The following is a 17056-nucleotide window of genomic DNA, read 5'->3' on the forward strand; positions in this document are numbered from 1 at the left end:
AAGGGGGAAGGTGAGGCTGATCCATGGGAATGGTGCGACAGGTCCGCAGCTTGTCCAGTCGTGCTCGGACTCCGACGAGTACATCGATTGATGCCTGGCAGGGGCGCCTGGGAGTTCGCTGCAACCCTCCTGGTAAACCAAACTGGGTGTCATTGTTGTAGTGTGCACTAGTCACAGACATCCTGCTGTTTACTGTGAGCGCAAGCAATGAAAGGGAAAAACGACCCCAAAAAAACGTGATAATTTTATGTAGTGCTCTTCATACATATTTCAATGCACTTACTAGACAACACTGTTGAATACACAATAACAATTAAGACGTCTTAAGACGGAACTTAATGCATGATAATGGCATGTTCCTTTCACAAGTGTTGTTTATACCTACACTTGTATGCCCCACTGGTCTCTGGCTGACTGCTGCTGTGGCTTGTATGCCCCACTGGTCTCTGGCTGACTGCTGCTGTGGCTTGTATGCCCCACTGGTCTCTGGCTGACTGCTGCTGTGTCTTGTATGCCCCACTGGTCTCTGGCTGACTGCTGCTGTGGCTTGTATGCCCCACTGGTCTCTGGCTGACTGCTGCTGTGTCTTGTATGCCCCACTGGTCTCTGGCTGACTGCTGCTGTGGCTTGTATGCCCCACTGGTCTCTGGCTGACTGCTGCTGTGTCTTGTATGCCCCACTGGTCTCTGGCTGACTGCTGCTGTGTCTTGTATGTCCCACTGGTCTCTGGCTGACTGTTGCTGTGTCTTGTATGCACCACTGGTCTCTGGCTGACTGCTGCTGTGTCTTGTATGCACCACTGGTCTCTGACTGACTGCTGCTGTGGCTTGTCTTGCCAGTGGATTCCCAGCCCGACACTCAGGAGTTGGACCAGAGTGAAATCCGGACTCAGATCCTCGTGGCCATGGCCTCATCCGGCCTGAAAGCCAGGCAAAGCTTCACATGCGTGCTGACGGAGGTGAGGGCGAGCAATTTCATGTTGGTCTCGCTTTGTCACAGTAGTTTCTTACAAAGTTGTTTCTCAGGTCAAGAGGGTAGTTCTTAAAATTAAAAATCTGTTCTCTGAGGGAACAAGGCCGGTGTCAAGGTTCCCGTTTTTCTCACGGAGAGTGCAGTCTCATTCGCTCAGTGAGTATATCCACACATGCATGAACTACTCGCCGTGAAGTCATTGCTAAAACAGGTGAAAGCTGATGTTTTATAAATCGTTCAATTTAATAGTTTCAACTTGTTTACATGAATAAAGCCTTATCGATCAGATCATTGACCTGAATATTGACAGGTGAGGAGGAGCCTGTTGTCATAGAAATGTGTTAATGTTCCGTTTGCATTTCTCCTCAGTTTTTCTGCCCAATCACGTGGCACACAAGGACACATACCAGCAGAAAGCATTCTGTGGTGTGTACAGTAACGATGGCAACATGTTCCCCTCAGCCGGCCAAGGTAAGGACGTGGGTTGTGACAGTAGTGTGAGAGAGGAAGTGGTCTCCCCTCAGCTTGGAAGCTCGTCGAGACCCAGTTTTTGTTTGTAGTAAAAAGTGTGTACTTTAGCCGTGTCTCAGGATCAACCACTATTGGATCTACTTATGTCTATTGTTGGACTACTGATCTATGTTGGTCTCTGCTGTTTCTTCATGGCCTTTCCCCCGCTGGAGATCTGTTGGAGGATTGTCTGACTTACTACAACTTTTTGCATACGATATTTCATTTGTTTTGATGTATACTGTTATTGATGTGTTCGGTTGTAGTGAAGACTACAGAGATGTGACACTCTATAGTAAAAGAGTTGATTGCAATCTGATTGGCTTAATGAGAGTGGGATTACACATCACTTTATGAAAGGACAAGGTCACTTGGGTTCACTGAACTCCTTTGACGGGCTGGACTCTTTCAGGACCGAGGTACGGGACCTTTCCTTGAGGAACCAGAGCTCATCGTTTTTTTTATTTGTGTGTGTGCTCATTTATTTGGGTAATATAACCAATGCAAAATAAGTTATGAAGTTATTTCAAATGTTTTAAGGGTTTATGAAAGGTTATTTTCATACTGATTTATTTTTAAACACGAGTCCTTTGTACTGGTGTAGACTTGACGGACTCATTCCCTTCCAAACCAAAAGGACAAATCAATATTTTCTCTGGTAGGCACAACCTACCTGACACCCCTACAAACAATAACCTCAAGTCAAAACCATTACATAGAAAATGGCACCCCAGATGGGACCTCTCCAACATTGAGAAATAACCAAAGCAAATCTCTTGTGTGGAATTAAAACAATGGATTCTCCCCAAGAAAATGTGCTCATCCATATCATACCTGTCAATGGGAATACACAGGGCCATTCTGACAATGGGGCTGACCATACAAATCATAATGTGAATGGATCTGATTTGGGCCAGAGCCCTGGGTATCTGCATGCTCGGCCTGGACCACAGGTGGTCTAACCAGTTACTCTTATTGACCTGGACCTGTGTGGACGTACTGAGCTAGCCCTCCCTCTGATCCTCAACCTTCCTCCATCGTCTGGTTTATCACCAGAGGTTGTGGTCCTACAACTTCAAGGTGACATACTTGATATTCGTCAGACTCAACAACATCTCCAAACTCTAATCCATCATAAATGTCTAAGTGAAGAGCAACCGAGCGCAATGGAATTCTGAGACTCAGTGAGCACTCTAACCCACATGCTGACAGAGCTCCGTGAGAGTGGAAGAAGGAAAGAACACAACCATTACAGTGGAATGGCAAAACTATTGAAATTCCTTTTTAGTTCTTAACGACATCGCTGTGTTTACATGGCCAAATACATATTAAAACAATGTCACTTTAAAAATAAAAATTTGATCGGTAGTGACTTCTGGTTCCTAACACATGCATCCCTTCCCTGTCTTTCTTAGACCAGACCTTCTGTCTGTATGACACCAGTAGGGGGCGCTTTAACCTGAAGCAGTCACCCCTGAATCCCACAAGATGCTCTTTTCCAGCTGGTCTCACTACACACACTGCTATTTAAAAAAAAGTCAGCTTGACTTTAGCACAGATGAAGTAATGTGTAGGATTCTAGCTTAATTTGAAGATATGGAGGTGGGATGACAGAGCTTTAAAGTAGTGGTCCAGTGTTTAAACATTTCTATGAAATATGGCCTATAATTCCTTATGAGTTATTAACTAGATTTTTTTTTTAAAAACTATTTTAAGTATGTTAAAAAGCCGCTTTTCTGTATTTGAGTGGTGTGAGCGTATACTGGTCACAAATATTTATGCAATAAAAATAAAAATGTTGAACCGGTCTGTTTAAAAGAAAAATTTGTGGTGGGGTATTCTTTTATTTTTTTTAAATCTTCAATTAATGCTTTGGCTACAAACGAATATAGGATGCGTCAATAACATTACTTGGGTATGAGTTAACAGAATATGAGCTTTTCACTGGACATTTACTTTAACCAGTCAGAGGAGCTTTGATAAATAACTTAAAAGCTAAACTCTTGCTAATTTTGAAACGAGTGATTTCAAAATCACTAGATTTCCATCACAATATTCACCAGAATATAGGCTCAGAATCTCTCTTGGGCTTCTTGTTAGGATGTTTCATTGTGTAGTTTGTACTGACGTGTGCCCTCTTGTATCCCTCTAGTTTATGTCTGCAGTGTAGATGGTGACAGTGAAACTCGCACCGACCTGAACCTCAAGTTAGTGTTTCTCCTCATAGTACTTATAGCTTAACCAATGAGGAAATTAACCATTCTACCTGCTATCCTCTTGATTCACAAGGATGCATGATATTAGAGCTAGTCATCTCAGCCATCTATTACTGGTTTTGTTTGCCACTGATGGAGCAACAGGAAACGTTTTCAATTAGATCAATTCATCGTCCAGAACATCAATTACATGGATAGCTGAGTACTTCAGTTCATGTGATTTCCCATTTAATTACAGCTTTTTAGGCAAACTAAAAGTGTGTGTCTCTCGAACTTTTACTTAGGAATTGATGTCAAAGTGAGACTTAAACAGATTTTCCCTCAAGTTAGGATTCAAACTTTTAAAGGTGCACTATGCAGATATCGATCCACCATTTCTTGGTTGCTAAAATTCTGATAGGCTAACTAATTTCAGTTTGACAAAACAAGCAAGTGTAGTGTACAGAATCATTGTACCATCTTCAACGCTGTGAAAAATATTTTTGGAACTAAAACATTGTATTTTCAGCTGTTTTGAAGCTGGTGTACAAAAGACAAAACGAAACTTAAGGGAAGCATTGAAATAACGCACATAGAACAGATCTACTGCTTCTTAGACTTGCTTTTATAACACACTTTTCTGTGTGAATTTGGTCCGGTTGTTCAAAAAGTAACATACAGTGGGGAGAACAAGTATTTGATACACTGCCGATTTTGCAGGTTTTCCTACTTCCAAAGCATGTAGAGGTCTGTAATTTATCATAGGTACATTTCAACTGTGAGAGACGGAATCTAAAACAAAAATCCAGAAAATCACATTGTATGATTTTTAAGTAATTAATTTGCATTTTATTGCATGACATAAGTATTTGATAACCTACCAACCAGTAAGAATTCCGGCTCTCACAGACCTGTTTTTTTTTTAAAGAAGCCATCCTGTACTCCACTCATTACCTGTATTACAGCTTTAAGCGCAGCCCCATTTCAGGCCTATTCTTTCCATGGGTTGTAGATGTTCCGTAGTTGGAGTTGTCTCTCAGTGTAGGCTGGTTAATGTTCTGTTCTTCCCTCGTAACCCAGACGAGAGGAGGTTCAAGTTTTCAAAGTCTATTTGCCATGCGCACAGGATACAGCAGGTGTAAAACGGTACAGTGAAATTCTTACATTGAGAGCTCTTTCCCAACAATGCAGTAATAGGAAATAGAATAAAACATTGATGTAAGAATAAAAACCACACAAGAACTATGATGATGGTTAAAGGTTGTTTCTGAGCAGTATATACATGTAAAACGGAGCTGAAAAGTGACTTGTAGCAGGAATACATAAATACTTCTGGTAAAATACAGTGCCTTCATAAAGTGTTCACGCCGCTTGACTTTCTCCACCTTTTGTTGTTACAGCCTGAATTTAAAACGGATTATATTGAGATTTTGTGTACATAGCTCAAGTTTCCATAAAGTTTTCATGCAAATATTCTTATACATAGTTCCACCAAACTGCCTTGTTGCGGATAAAAACCAGTACGTGATGATGCACACAATGTACTTTTTCCACTTACGTTTTCATGTAACGACTAAAAATGAAATGTTCAATGTGTTTTTTAACTCTACCGATTTTAGTGTTGTCACGAACGGTCGCAATAGCAAATGTGCCTACTTTGGTCTCGGCTACAGTGTGGGTAGGCTAGTCTACGTGATGAGATTTATTATGGATAAGAGCAAGAATATTTTTGATTTGTCAAGCATCGATCATCATGTCACCAGAATAAGACCCTCAATATGTATTGGAAAGGAGCATCAGTCTCATCACCGTGCACGTTCACCACCCTGTGAAGTTCATCATAATGTGTTTAACCTGTAGCCTAAAACTGCATGGTTTCCCTGAGACATCGTGGGACGACCACACATGTCATCGTGTGACAAGTTTACTTCGATATGATGGTTATTATATTCATATTTGCGCATAAGTCTTTCCACAAATTTCTCGCATAATTAATTTAACCGACATCAAAAGATCCCACTTTGTCTGGCTTGTTTTGTCTACATTTAGAAAGTTTACATGAACATTTTCTGTTTCCATCAGGCCTGTCATGACTCTATATTTATCAGACATGTACTGTACGTGTGTAAAAAGGTTGGGTGGAAACCTGGTTATTGGACTACACACAATACCCCACAATGTCTTGAGTCAGTAAGTATTCAATCCATTTTTATTATGCTAAGCATAAATAAGTTCAGGAGTAAAAATGTGCTGAATAAGGTGCATGGACTTACTGTGTGCAATAATAGTGGGCTATTGTCTCTGTACCCCACACATACAATTATCTGTAAAGGTCCCTCAGGCGAGCAGTGAATTTCAACCACAAAGATCAGGGAGGTTTTCCAATGCCTCAAAGATGGGCACCTATTGGTAGTTGGGCATTTAAAAAATAAAATAAAGCAAATATTGAATATCCCTTTGATCACGGTGAAGTTATTAATAACACTTTGGAAGGTGTATCAATACACCCAGTCACTACACAGATACAGGTGTCCTTTGTAAATCAGTTGCCGGAGAGGAAGGAAACCACTCAGGGGTTTCACCATGAAGCCAATGGTGACTTTTTAAAACGGGTACAGAATTTAATGGCTGTGATTAGGAGAACTGAGCATGGCTCAACAGTATTGTAGTTACTGCACAAGACTAACCTAAATGACAGAGTGGAAAAAATCTATGGCAAGACTTAAATGGCTGTCTAGCAATGATCAACAACCAACTTGACAGTGTAAAGAATTTATAGAATAATAATGTGCACATTTTGTACAATCCAGGTGTGTAAAGTTCTTAGACTTATGCCACGCCAATACAACTGGGAACTCAGCAAAATATGTGGTAAAATCATGACTTCAGTGATCTTCAGTCGGAGATCTAGAAAGAGACCTGAGATTCCGAGTTGGATGACCGTTCAATTTTATTTTATTCCCCCAGTCGGATCTTGTTTTTATCCGAGTACCCAGTTGTTTTGAATGCTCGGAAGTCGGAGATTTCCGAATTACCAATTCTCTTGAACACGGCATTAATCAGACTCGCGGCTGTAATCGGGGTATTGTGTGTATTTAATATGTGCCAGCAGCATACCACCCTGCATACCACTACTGGCTTGCTTCTGAAGCTAAGCAGGGTTGGTCCTGGTCAGACCCTGGATGGGAGACCAGATGCTGCTGGAAGTGGTGTTGGAGGGCCAGTAGGAGGCACTCTTTCCTCTGGTCTAAAAAATATCCCAATGCCCCAGGGCAGTGATTGGGGACACTGCCCTGTGTAGGGTGCCGTCTTTCGGATGGGACGTTAAACGGGTGTCCTGACTCTCTGAGGTCATTAAAGATCCCATGGCACTTATCGTAAGAGTAGGGGTGTTAACCCCGGTGTCCTGGCTAAATTCCCAATCTGGCCCTCAAACCATCATGGTCACCTAATAATCCCCAGTTTACAATTGGCTCATTCATCCCCCTCCTCTCCCCTGTAACTATTCCCCAGGTCGTTGCTGCAAATGAGAACGTGTTCTCAGTCAACTTAACTGGTAAAATAAATAAAAATAAAAATACATTTTGAATTCAGGCTGTAAACAATGTGGAATAAAGGGCATCAATACTTTCTGAAGGCACTGTTACATGTAAACAGAAGTCATAGTGACCAGTAGCAGTATAAATGGTAATTGCAATCAATGGACAACAGCGTAATGGAGTAACACATCTAATCATTTTAGCAGCAGTGTAGGTTGTCTGTGGATGACCGTATAGTCTGTGGGAGAGCAGTAGTTAGCCATTTTAACGGTCTTATGGCCAGGGGATAGAAGCTGTATAGGAGTCTTCTTTTTTTTAACCTTTTATTTAACTAGGCAAGTCAGTTAAGAACAAATTCTTATTTTCAATGACGGCCTAGGAACAGTGGGTTAACTGCCTTGTTCAGGGGCAGAACAACAGATTTGTACCTTGTCAGCTCGGGGATTCGAACTTGCAACCTTTCGGTTACTAGCCCAACGCTCTAACCACTAGGCTACCCTGCCGCCCTGACGGCAGCATGGAGAACTGTCCATGTCTCGGGTGGCTGGAGGCTGGCAATTTCAGACCTTTCTCAGTCACCGCCTGGCATGTATGTCCTGGATGGCTGGGCCGTCCGCACCACCCTCTGTAGGGCCTTCTGGTCACGGGCGGTGCAGTTGCCATACCAGACTGTGATACAACCAGTCAGGATTCCCTCAATGGTGCAGCTGTAAAAGTTCCTAAGGATCTGAGGGGCCATGCCAAATAATTTCAGCCTCCTGAGAAGAGGTGTTGCCATGTGACGTGTGTTCTTCACAATTGCTGGTGTGAGAGGACAATGTTAAGTCCTTAGTGATGTAGACAACAAGGAACTTGAAGCCCTTGACCCTCTGCTGGTTTGACCCCCCCCCCTTTCCTGTCGTACACAATCAGCTCCTTGGTCTGTCTGATGTTGAGGGAGATGTTGTCACCACACTGCCAGTTCTCTAACCTGTGGCCTACTCTCACCACATGGGGTCGACCCGTCTGTCTTCTCTCTGGCTGAGGCTGGTTAATGTTCTGTTCTTCCCTCTTAGCCCGGATAAGAATAGGTTCTGTGTCTTCTCTCTGACTGCCTCCACAGATGGGAAAGAGGTCATTGGAGAGTGAGTGCACCCAATTTTATTCATCCCAATTTTACATTTTCCGAAACATTTGAAAATAAAAATAGTTTGTTGCGTTTTATAGCCTAGCACTGTTTTTTTCTTCTTCACAGAGCAAACGATGGTTTACTCTGTCATCGATCGGGAACAGAATAAGAGCACTCTTAAGGTGTGTGTGTCTGCCCGCCTATGGACATTGGCATTGCAAATATTCAGTCACAACCTGGTCACCCTCTGTCTCCCCACTGTAAGCTTCACACCATCGCCTCTGGTTTTAGCTGACGATACAGAGCAACCCTCTTCTCTTGGGACCCTTTGTCATGACCCACATCACTGTGTTGTTGGCCTCTGCCATCTGTCTCTCTCTCCTCCCTCCCCCCGCCCCTTCTGTCTCCTCAGATCAAAGCTCACGGCGACGATGTGAACACAGTGGCGTTTGCCGACAGCTCGTCCCAGCTGCTGTTCTCAGGCAGTGACGACGTGCTCTGCAAGGTGTGGGACAGACGGACGCTGCGGGAGGACAGACCCCAGCCCATGGGCCAGCTGTCTGGACACAGAGACGGCATCACCTTCACCCACAGCAAGGTAATAGAGGAGAACCACTACTGTGTGTATGCGTCCAGCATGTGCAATAACCCTCTTACAATCGTAGCCAATAGTTTTGAGAATGACACAAATATTAATTTTCAAAGTCTGCTGCCTCAGTTTGTATGATGGCAATTTGCATATACTCCAGAATGTTATGGAGAATGATCCGATTAATTGCAAAGTCCCTCTTTGCCATGCAAATTAACTGAATCCCCCAAAAACATTTCCACTGCATTTCAGCCCTGACACAAAAGGACCAGCTGACATCATGTAAGTGATTTTCTCGTTAACACAGGTGTGAGTGTTGACGAGGACAAGGCTGGAGATTGCTCTGTCATGCTGATTGAGTTTGAATAAGACTGGAAGCTTCAAAAGGAGGGTGGTGCTTGGAATCATTGTTCTTCCTCTGTCACCCATGGTAACCTGCAAGGAAACACGTGCCGTCATCATTTCTTTGCACAAAAAGGGCTTCACAGGCAAGGATATTGCTGCCAGTAAGATTGCACCTAAATCAACCATTTATCGGATCATCAAGAACTTCAAGGAGAGCGGTTCAATTGTTGTGAAGAAGGCTTCAGGGCGCCCAAGAAAGTCCAGCAAGCGCCAGGACCGTCTCCTAAAGTTGATTCAGCTGCGGGATCGGGGCACCACCAGTACAGAGCTTGCTCAGGAATGGCAGCAGGCAGGTGTGAGTGCATCTGCACGCACAGTGAGGCAAAGACTTTTGGAGGATTGCCTGTGGTCAAGAAGGGCAGCAAAGAAGCCACTTCTCTCCAGGAAAAACATCAGGGACAGACTGATATTCTGCAAAAGGTACAGGGATTGGACTACTGAGGACTGGGGTAAAGTCATTTTCTCTGATCAATCCCCTTTCCGATTGTTTGGGGCATCCGGAAAAAAGCTTGTCCGGAGAAGACAAGGTAAGCGCTACCATCGGTCCTGTGTCGTGCCAACAGTAAAGCATCCTGAGACCATTCATGTGTGGGGTTGCTTCTCAGCCAAGGGAGTGGGCTCACTCACAATTTTGCCTAAGAACACAGCCATGAATAAAGAATGGTACCAACACATCCTCCGAGAGCAATTTCTCCCAACCATCCAGGAACAGTTTGGTGACGAACAATGCCTTTTCCAGCATGATGGAGCACCTGCCATAAGGCAAAAGGGATAACTAAGTGTCTCGGGGAACAAAACATCGATATTTTAGGTCCATGGCCAGGAAACTCCCCAGACCTTAATCCCATTGAGAACTTGTGGTCAATCCTCAAGAGGTGGGTGGACAAACAAAACCCCACAAATTCTGACAAAATCCAAGCATTGATTTTGCAAGAATGGGCTGCCATCAGTCAGGATGTGGCCCAGAAGGTAATTGACAGCATGCCAGGGCGGATTGCAGAGGTCTTGAAAAAGAAGGGTCAACACTGCAAATATTGACTATTTGCATCAACTTCATGTAATTGTCAATAAAAGCCTTTGACACTTATGAAATGCTTGTAATTATACTTCAGTTTTCCATAGTAACATCTGACAAATATCTAAAGACACTGAAGCAGCAAACTTTGGAAATGAATATTTGTGTCATTCTCAACTTTTGGCCACGACTGTACATTCTATCTTACTGTGTATGTAATCATCGACATCAAAGCCCTAAACACATACATGGGACTATTTACTGTTTATACACAAATGCACTGTTCTGATATAACTGGACAGGTGAAAGCGACGCAGTGCCGTTTCACCAATCAGCAAGGGCTTTGATAGTGAGGAAGGATGCATTTTTAGTATTTGGACAGGGTCTAAAAATCTAACCACTCCATCCTGATATTGTGCACATTAAGGTATAAACCTCCTCTGTGTGCCTGTTGACACCACTAATCACTGTCAGGAAGATACAGGTTCATTATAAACATCCTCTCTTCACCTTGCAGGGCGACGCACGTTATCTGATCAGTAACTCAAAGGACCAGTCCATCAAGCTGTGGGACATGAGGAAGTTCTCCCCCAAGGAGGGCCTGGTGGCCTCGCGGCTGAACATCGTCCAGCAGGACTGGGACTACCATTGGCAGCAGGTTGTCCAGAATGGTGCTGGGGATGCCATGAGGTTGTTGTACATCTGTACTGTGTCCTAGTCTAGATCACATTAAGATTAGCAAGTGGGCCAGAAACACTAGTTGAAAAGGCCACTCCAATCCAACTGTAATCTACTCTAGATTGCTCTCAGAAAATCTCATATTTGCTATATTAAGTATTGAAGACATGGGTATACAGTATGTTTAATCATTCGTCTCCTACTACCCCTCCCATTTGTTGTTCAGCTGTACTTGACTGTCCAATAGCTGGTTGTGTCGACTGACCTGTTGTTTGCCTGCCGTCTGTTTGTCCTCCCAGCAGAGAGACACAAGCTGGCAGGCGACACCTCAGTGATGACCTACAGGGGTCACGGTGTTCTGCACACGCTGTCGCTTCTCCCCGGAGTTCACCACTGGACAGAAGTTCATCTACACTGGCTGTTCCACTGGGAAGGTCATCGGTGAGTCGCTATGCCCGGGGGGGGGGGGGGGGGGGGGGTGCATGCGTGAGCGGAGTCAAGAGCAGTGTGTGTGCGTGCCCAGTCTATGACGTGTTGACGGCCAGCGTTGTGACCCGACTCTCTGACCATGACGCCTGTGTGAGGGATGACAGCTGGCATCCCTACCAGAACAACATCATCAGCAGCTCTGTAAGTCTCTGCTCCACTCTACCGAGGGGCAGTGCTCAATTCCATTTAAATTCAGGAAGTATTTTTAAAAAAATGTATATGAATAAATATGAAAAGTCTCCATAAACCATTTAGAATACTATTCTTATTAAACCAATGTGCTTGTAAATTCGCTCATCCTTCCTGTCAAATGACATCTCTCTCTTTCTCTCTTCACAGTGGGACGGAGCAGTGTACATGTTTGGGAGCACAGGCAAACCCATCCGCTGGTTGAGGAGAGGTACTGGGGGGGTGGAAACAAGGAAGAGGAAGTGATGTCATAAGTGTGGGACAGCCTGACGGTGTCAGTCTGACTTCACTATGGGGAGCGGCAGGACAGCAACAGAGGGAGGAGAACAAGCTGAACTGTGAAATTGCATCGTTTCAATGCTGGATAACAATATAGTGTAAATTCTTACCTCTGTGTTTGGTGCAGAAGCCTTTATTAACCAATCTGCAGAGAAGGGATACAGTTGAGGCATTGTCTTCTTTCAGGGGCCGTTACTCCTACACAGACCTAGTCCCTCCAGCGACAGTGTAGATGGAGCCACGCTATCTTGTGTTAAAAAACAATGACATTTAAGGAGTGGTGTCTTCTGATGCACCCCAGTGTACAGTAAGAATAGGATAAAGGAGACGAAAGCCTCTATGAAGTTTGGCTAGAGCCGTTTATGCAGAACTTATTGAAGCTCACTAAGCACTTGCTCCAAGAGCCCCCAACAAGCCTCATGTCCACATTGTGTTTCTATTGCTTAGAGTAAAAAGCAGCACCTAAATAATGCATATGTAGACTAAAACAATGTCATAAATCACAGGATGATAATTCAGTATAAGGTATATTGTAATGGTATTAATGTTCAGCGGTAAGAAGATGGTGTACAAAACATTAGGAACACCAGTGCTTTCCATGAGACGGACCAGGTGAATCCAGCTGAAAGCTATGATCCCTTATTGATGTCACTTGTTAAATCCACTTCAATCAGTGTAGATGAAGGGGAGGAGACAGGTTAAAGAAGAATTAAAAAAAAAAAAATATTAAAGCCTTGAGACCATTGAGACATTGATTGTGTATGTGTGCCATTCAGAGGGTGAATGGGCAAGACAAAGTGCCTTTTGAACAGGGTATGGTAGTAGGTGCCAGGTACACTGGTTTGGGTGTGCCTGGCACTGCAACGTTGCTGGGTTTTTCCCACGCTCAACAGTTTCCTGTGTGTATCAAGAATGGTCCGCCACCCAAAGGACATCCAGCCAACTTGACCCAACTGTGGGAAGCATTGGAGTCAACATGGGCCAACATCCCTTTGCAATGCTTTTCACACCTTGTAGAGTCCATTCCCTGATAAATTGAGTCTGTTCTGGAGGGCAAAGGGGGTGCAACTCTAATATTAGGATGTTTTGTACACTCAGTGAATGTTGTAGTCCAATGTAAACAATTCCAATCAAAGATCTAAATGATGTGTTCTGGGCTTTAAGACACAGTAAAGGGTTTGGGGGTGTGAGTGTGCTTTGAACATCAACCTTGATATAATCTCTGCTAATTGTTTTACAACAACTTTTTATTGTGCATAAAACCTGGCAAATACAGTCATCAGAAATCCAACGAAGGGAATTGCCAGATATCTGCAAAAGTTATGATTGCTCAACATTAATTGTGACTACCTGTCCAACCTCTGCAGTAATGGGCTTTACAGATGGGTTTTCTATAAAAGTCACTGCTTGAGCAATAGGAAGCAAAACATTTGAACACAATCAACAGCTTTAAATTAGTGGGTTGCCCCCCCCGCAGCTAACAGACAATTAGCTGCCATAAAGCCACCGCAGAGTTCCAGGGGGGTATTGTAATGGCAGGAATGCTGATAGTGCTCTAAAATTAGTCGGATTCCTTGGCACCCTCCGAGAGCGAGTGAGCAAATAACCCAGATAGAGGATGGGAGCTGTCTGTCTGGAGACTAGCCTCCAGGGCTATTAGTACGTCTATCTGTGTGAGAAACCCTCAGGGGCTCATATCGGAATGAAGACAGGCAGATGCTAAGTGGTAGGATACATGGAGCAGTATGTAAAGGGATGTTAAGTGGTGGAATGGGCCTTAGAGAACGCTCTGTGAGGCAAGTGTTGCTAGTGACAAACACAGACAACTGGGATGGACTGAAATATACTTTGGCATCAACAGCTGAGCCTGTGAATGGAGAGCCTAGTGGAGAGGACTTTGCCGAAAAAGGAGACAGGCTTTTTTCAAAATGTAGTGACTGGGGGGGGGGGGGGTAGGAAGGAATGGGTATAAATCATCTCTGACAGAGAGATAAGGGAACACAGGGTAGGAGTGTACAGCACAGCACTGGACAGATACAAATACAGTACAGACTCGATGACAAGAGCATACTCTCGGCCCGTAGGAAGAGAACGATAACATATGAATTGAAAGATGTAACTCTTAAGAAAGTTGGATAAAAGCAATGGATCCAAAGATTAAAAACAAATCGAACAGAACTATAGAAAATGACAAGGGAGAAACTACACGAATGGCTAAGGACCAAAGCCGACCGGTGAAGCTTGCCATGATGGTCCTAAACTCTGTTCTGGTGGTTGTTACAGACCTTTGGGCTGGACTACTTGGCAGTGCCTTATTCAGACGCCATTTTCACCTCCTGTTGTCAGGAGTGGTTCTGTTTGGACCAGCCCTGAGTCTGTGGGTGTCCAAGTACAGCATCTTTGCAAACAGGAACCACTACCTCTACAGGTGAGGTCTTTTTTTTTTTGACTACGCCCATCAGTATTAAGGAAAGTCACTATTCATGTCGATGAAATGGGCATGAGCATGATATAGAATATTGGAGAGAGTAGATAAAAGTTCCGTTCTTTCAAAGCTCTGTTATTGTTGGTTTGTGATAATGAATGTGTTTTATGTTTTCCTGATTTCACACACAATATTCTCCCAATGAACATACCACCTAGTTCTGTCCCAAGCAGGCGCAGAGACTGGTACGAGAATTTGGCCCTGGCACATCACTGTGTGCACCGCGATATATTGGCCATATAGCACAAACCCTAAGGTGCATTATTGCTGTTATAAACTGGTTACCAATGTAATTAGACAAGTACAAATAAATGTTTTGCCATACACTGATATACCATGGCTGTCAGCCAATCAGCATTCAGGGCTCGAACCACCCAGTTCATAATGCAAATTAGTACTTGTCATATGTGTTTCCCTGAAACAATACCTACCCTAAGTGTTCATTACTATTACAGGGCTCCAGACTAACATTTTCAACCTGGTGTCACTTAACTTTTACAGTTGGTGACACCAGCCCATGACTTGGTCTGACCCAATTCATCATGAAGTCATTCATTAAGAAGTATAATAGAGTACTGAGGTATTTTATCGAGCATGTCCAAGCAGGAATGTATGATTCAAGATATTTTGATGTGTAGTCACTAACCTAATCCAATGATCGTTGTGAATTTTCGGTTGACAATTAGGCTATAGATTCACTTTTTTTTTTTTGTTCAATAGAGATGAATCACATACATCTTTATGTGCACTAACTAATATCATAGGCAAATTAATTTGGGGTTCAACACCTGACAAAGTGGAAACTCAAAGCACATTAACTAGATCGCTAACTCTGAGTATAATACCCACTGCTAGTAGCCATGTATTCATCCAACAGTAAATGTAATGTCCTAAAAAAACGAGCAATTGTGGGCTAATACCCATGAGCCCTATAGGCAGGCCTGTGCCCTCGCGTGCATGACACTCCATATCTCAAAGCCAAATCAAATATCTTGGTTGTAAAATAGTTGCTATTGAGATCAATATTGAGAGTTGAGAAATAAAAAGTATAGCTACAGTAATCTGAGACCCTCCTCTCTTCGCCAGGGACAAAGGGATGAAGCTTCCAAAGCTGTGTTAAATGATCATAACAAATGTTTCTGTTGAGCTCATTGGGGGAGAGGAGAGTGACTTGCTCATCACAGGATCAGGCCCCAGCGAGGACACAGGCACAGAGCAGACACTTTCATTAGAGGAATCATCAGGATATTGCACTTTACTGTATGACCAAATCATGGTTTTAGATGATTCCGCCTTTGAATGTGAATTGAGAAAACCGGGTCAGGCCATCTTGGTAGGGGGGCCGGCCGTTTCCTACTGAGCAACCAAAGGCTCATTATAGATTAGTATAACAGAGAAGGTGCAAAAAATATATACAAATACAACAAAAAAAATGGCCCATGGTCCACATAACCTTTATCCATATAATGTTTTTTTTTTTTGTGTCAATTTCGACCAGCCCACCCAACAAAAAAATGGTCCAGCCATCTGGCATTTGCCAGAATTGCCAGATGGCCAATCCACCCCGGGTCCTGAGCCATTTAGCCATCTTACATTTATACTGGATACCTCTGCTTTGGATTCTCTTTCAGGATGTTCCTGCGATCGGGCTGGGGCTGGACCTGTGTTTTCACTGGCTCCTTCGTCTTCGTCCTCTCCTTCTCCATCCGTCGATCCCTCTCTCTCTCCGTTCGCCATCTCTCACGGATAGCCACCGTGGGAGCACTGTGGTGGGGCTCTCGCAGTCTCCTGACTCTGCTGGAGAACATGGCAGGCAGCTGCTACGAGCCCATGCCTGCTACCCTGGTTGGGGGCCTTAACCTTGGCCAGGGAGCCAGTGTCCCAGGGCAGTCCTTACTCCTGCTCCATGAGGGCGAGCGCAAGGCCTCCTGCCTGAAAGCGGGCATGCTGTGGCAGGGCTGGGAGGTCTCGGAGGACACTCTCCTCCTCTGCCTCTGCTGCCTGCTCCTAGCCGAGGAGACTGCAGTGTTAGGACCCTACCTAGCCCTGGGAGGGCCCTCAGGGTCCCCGCTGCGCCTGCTCTTCCTGCTCTGCGTCTCCCTACTGGGTCTGTGGCTGTTTCTGCTGCTCTGTCTGCTGGCTTACTTCCCGCAGTTCCCCTCCCAGCTTCTAGGGGGAGCTCTAGGGTGTTTGAGCTGGAGGGGGCTGTATCAGGGTTGGTATCGCCTGAAGCCCAGCTGGTGCTGTCCTGGGTGGCCTGGAGAGGGACTTCTCACCACAACTCAGAGAGAGCCGTACAGTGAAAGGGGTGTTCATGACATGTGGCCAAAGGATTGATGTCTTTGGCTAGAATATTATTTGCACCCTAGATCAAAATAAGAATGGATATGAGTCCACATCAAAAAGGGCTCTGCTTGATATTTTATAAAAACTAAAATAGTTACATTTTCGTTTGCTTTATATTCAATTATGTGACTCCTAACATCAAGAACATCGAATTGGATAATAACAGGAAGATTATGTACATTACCACAGAATTGAGAAAGTCAAACTTTCATAAGCAAAATATTGAAATACTTTCAAATCTCCCCATGAAGCATAAA

General features: G+C 44.0%; 1 protein-coding gene and 1 pseudogene across 1 annotated transcript; both read left to right on the forward strand.

Moving 5' to 3' along the window:
- LOC129823023 (DDB1- and CUL4-associated factor 11-like) lies at positions 1 to 13905 on the forward strand (annotated as a pseudogene).
- A 31-nt stretch (positions 13906 to 13936) lies between these two features.
- On the forward strand, positions 13937 to 16976 carry LOC129823022 (fat storage-inducing transmembrane protein 1-like). The gene is made up of 2 exons (XM_055881686.1): positions 13937 to 14396; positions 16085 to 16976. Exons 1-2 carry the CDS (start codon positions 14113 to 14115, stop codon positions 16788 to 16790), a joined length of 990 nt encoding a protein of 329 aa, XP_055737661.1. The 5' UTR covers positions 13937 to 14112; the 3' UTR covers positions 16791 to 16976.
- Positions 16977 to 17056: the final 80 nt, after the last annotated feature.

Source organism: Salvelinus fontinalis, chromosome 25 (genome assembly GCF_029448725.1).
Source record: "Salvelinus fontinalis isolate EN_2023a chromosome 25, ASM2944872v1, whole genome shotgun sequence".
Classification (NCBI taxonomy): domain Eukaryota; kingdom Metazoa; phylum Chordata; class Actinopteri; order Salmoniformes; family Salmonidae; genus Salvelinus; species Salvelinus fontinalis.

What these genes read in the sequence shown, in the direction of transcription:
- LOC129823022 (XM_055881686.1), top strand. Translation starts at nt 14,113, where the DNA reads ATGGATCCAAAGATTAAAAACAAATCGAACAGAACTATAGAAAATGAC. An exon ending in AGGAACCACTACCTCTACAG is followed by an intron (nt 14,397 to 16,084) that starts GTGAGGTCTTTT and finishes ATTCTCTTTCAG; the next exon opens with GATGTTCCTGCGATCGGGCT.